Source organism: Triticum dicoccoides, chromosome 7A, assembly GCF_002162155.2.
Source record: "Triticum dicoccoides isolate Atlit2015 ecotype Zavitan chromosome 7A, WEW_v2.0, whole genome shotgun sequence".
Classification (NCBI taxonomy): domain Eukaryota; kingdom Viridiplantae; phylum Streptophyta; class Magnoliopsida; order Poales; family Poaceae; genus Triticum; species Triticum dicoccoides.
In genome coordinates, this window is record NC_041392.1 from 625,652,346 (window position 1) to 625,655,991 (window position 3,646).

Consider the following 3,646-nt stretch of genomic DNA (forward strand, 5'->3'; position numbering starts at 1 on the left):
CGAAGTGTCAAAAAAGAATCATGCTCAATTGAGATTCAAGACCGCGTTGAGGAAGAACCATCACCGGCGTACAAGGTACGAATTTCAGTCCATTCTTCTGTGACTGGACACACACAGTTAGCAGTTGCATTGCAAAGTCTATACCAGGTCAGTAAATTCAGGTTACATTGCAAAGTTATATATATGCCAGGTCAGTAAATTCTGGAGCTACCTGACTAGCTCACCAAGCAAGGTAAACTGTACACTAATTCTTTTTGCATGAAACACTCGTGTTCAGAGGCTAGCGCCGCACACGGGCGCATGATTTATCTGTAGAACAGAGCATACAGAAGTAGCAGTATATACATAATAGGTAACAAAACGGTAAGTTAGTGCGTAAAGAGAAAGAAAGAAACATGTGGAACCGAAACTTCGAAGATAGACTGTTTTCTTGCCTCATGTTAGTCAGTCAATTGATCAGTCATTTTTGTCACAGGCAGTAATACACTTACTTCCATATAATTCAATGAACATTGATAAAAACAACTAAATACCCACCTAAATTACAACCAATCTTTGACATATACCAGACAACTGATTACACATCTTATGCTCCACACATAAGTTTCCTAAAACAAATAGAGTATATGAATGCTAGAGATAAGAATGCGAATATAATGATCTAGGGGAAGGGGGCATCCATATGCTCTGAGGAAAGATTTCAGTTTCCTTCTCCCCCCACTATGTCAGTGCTGGAGAAGTCTATGTTCTTACTATGCTCCAGCAGCTCTTATTATCATCGAGCGATTACTATGTCTCCCGCACAACCGGGATCTTCAACGCCTGGCTCGAAATAAATTAAATCATTCTTTGATTATTCAGTTATTGCACAACACTACTGTACATCCAATCTTTCTGGAGTTTCTTCAACTGATGCTATTGCAATGTTGAAGCACTCCGCTGCAGCCCAGTCACTGCACTGGCAATCTTGCCATTTGAGTTTCTGATCTGCATGCTTGCAGTCCTCCTAGTCCTAAGCTTCGGCATGAAGAGGGTGCTAAGCATCTTGTCAAGGCCTTCAGCGCTGTACTTGACGTACTTGCTCGCGCTGATGTCCTGCTCGACAAGCGGCCCGTAGTTCTGCATGAAGCTACGGTAAACAGGCACTATAGCCTGCACCACAAGGTGGCACACCCTCTGCTGCAGATCCTTGTCCGGTATGATCCACGCGGACTGCTTCTGGTACATCTCATCGAAGCTGGCGTTGAACGATTTGAGCCGCTGCTTCACCAAGTCCCTTGCTGTAGCCTGACCCTTGGAGAACAAGATCAGACCCTCCCTGCTCAGCAGCGGCGCAAGCGTTCCCCAGCTCTCCCTTAGAAACAATGCCGAGTAGTAGTCCTTGTACTGCTCATGCTCCCGGAGCCACTCATCGCCTAAGATCTCCCCCATCTTAGTGCTCTTCAGGTGCTTGAAGAAGTGCGAATGTGTGTTCATCATGAAGAGAGATGACAGTGTCTTATCCTCATACGCCTTTGCCCATGTGTCGAAGTTGGCCTCCAGGGCCTTAACAATGTTGTGCACTGCATCGACGAGCATCTTGTCGTTGAACGCCTCCTTGCGCCAGCTGCGGTGGATGGTGAGCACTTGTGTGAGCACAGGCCGATATTGCTCCCCAAGGAGCTGGTTGCAGTACTTGGGGACGAAGGTAACCAGGCCTGGCACTCCGCCGTCAGCTGGGGGTGGCATCTTGCGCTGCAGCTCCACCTGCACCAGCAACTCCTCAAAAATCTCAACAGAGCCATCCACCACCCTCTTCACAAGCTCTCTGGTCCTGCTTTGGATCTCCAGGCATGCCTTTCCACCAAACAACCGGTTGAAGTCCAATCTGAGCTTGCTGAGAGAATCAAACACATCAAGCAGCCTCAGGAGCTTGATGGGGTCCTTCTTGGCATCAGCCACGGCACGGCCAAACTTGAGGAAATCAAGAATTCCAGCGCGCGCCGCAATGTCCGCGAAGCAAGCGGCCGCGGCTTCTGGCCGGCGCTCGAAGACAGCAACACAGAGCTTCCGCTCAGCTTCCAATAGGTGGCGCACCGCGAACTCCAAATGCCGGCCCCAGAGCTCGACGCTCGGGCTCAGCGCCTGAGCATCCTGCGTCTGGTCTTGCAGGTAATCCAGGCCGAGCGCGTGGAGGCTGGCGCTCACCGTGTCCCCGCGAGCGTCGGCGTACGCCGCCACGCAGTAGCTGAGCCGCCCATTAGCGGCGAGGCGGTCAAGGGTGAGGCCCAGCTTCTGCACGGCGGCGGCGGGGATCCTCGGCGGCGTGATGGAGGCGGGTGCGGGCTTGGCCTTGTCGGGGTCCTCCTGCATCGCGAGCGGAGCAGAGTGCTCGGCGAGGAGGCGGCAGAACTCGGCCTCGAGCACGTCGAGGGCGGCGGTGAGGAGGCCGGCGTCGAGGTCGGCTGCGGGGACGCCCTTGAGTTTCGAGAGCGCCCCGGCGAGGCCGGCCACGAAGCGGGGGTCGGCGAGGCTGCGCTTGCCGAGGTAGTCGACGATGTCGGAGAGCCAGTCGACGGCGAGGCCGCAGTTGTCGGCGAGGAAGCGGAGCGCCTCCTCGAGGCGGGCGACGAGGGCGAGGTAGCCCGGGAGGTCCTCCCGGGCGGCGGCCCCGGCGAGGAGCGGCGGCTCGAGGCCGTGCACGGCGTCGAACACCTTGAGGACGGCCGCGGCGGGCCCCACGGCGCGGTCGATGTTGGGGCCGGCCCCCTCGAGCGCGTCCCGCGGCGCGCGGATCGGGCGCACCCCGGCCTCCGTGGCCGCCAGCCGCGCCTGGATCTCCCCGACCCGGGCCCCCGTCCGCGCCAGCGCGTGGCGCAGCGCCCGCGACCGCTCCACCCCGGCCCGCAGCGCGCTCCGCGCCGCCTGCAGGCTCGCCATCCGCCGCGCCTCCTCCGCCCCCTGATCCATCCCCACCCCCCGGTGGTAGCGCACGGCCTCGCCCTCCGAATGCGCGTCGGACGGACCGCTCGACGCCCACGGCCGCGGGCGGGCTTGTCCCTCGCTCTGGCTCGCAGGAATTGGTGTAGGAATCAATCTGCCGGCCGGTGGGAGCTCGAGGTCCGGCGTCCCTTGCAAGCGAGTGCGTACTACTTATCCGGCGCGGGGAGGGAGGGAGGGGGAAAAGGCGATGGCGACGGCGACGGGCGCCCGTCCGGAGAGGTGGGTGCTGTGGTGTGGCGTGCGGGGCAGAGGCGGGGGGAGGTGGAGCGGGGCTGAGGTTTAGGTTGGACTTGGAAAGAAAGGGGGAGGCGGAAAAGGGGAGAGTTTTTCCACGGGAAAAGCTGGAGCGAGGGAGGGAGAGTCGAAACTGAAGGCACGCGCTCCGGCCTCCGCCGCTCGGCTCGCGCTGGTCCTGCTCCGGTCCGGTCTGTGGTTGCTGTCAGGGCGGCTCCGAGGTTGTTTACGTCGTTGATGTTTACCACTGTGCGTCCCTGCGAGTTTCTTTCACCGCAATTATTGCCTACGCTCACTTCAATCTGTCGGATTGGACGGACGGATGGATGCCACCGCTTTGTGCGTGGGGGTGCTACTTTGCCACTTTTGTTGCTCGCCCGCACGCTGACACGCCAGCGAGTTGGGTTGGGTGCACCCGAGCCGTGTCTAC

At 58.1% G+C, this 3,646-nt stretch overlaps 1 protein-coding gene across 1 annotated transcript; it reads right to left on the reverse strand.

The window, feature by feature from the left end:
• Nucleotides 1-494: 494 nt before the first annotated feature.
• Nucleotides 495-3,283, reverse strand: LOC119330003 (exocyst complex component EXO70A1-like). Its single transcript, XM_037603110.1, has one exon. It carries the CDS (start codon nt 2,947-2,949, stop codon nt 916-918), a length of 2,034 nt encoding a protein of 677 aa, XP_037459007.1. The 5' UTR covers nt 2,950-3,283; the 3' UTR covers nt 495-915.
• Nucleotides 3,284-3,646: the final 363 nt, after the last annotated feature.

Bases quoted from the DNA above. Each gene is read 5' to 3' on its own strand.
- LOC119330003 (XM_037603110.1), bottom strand. From the start codon at position 2,949: ATGGATCAGGGGGCGGAGGAGGCGCGGCGGATGGCGAGCCTGCAGGCG.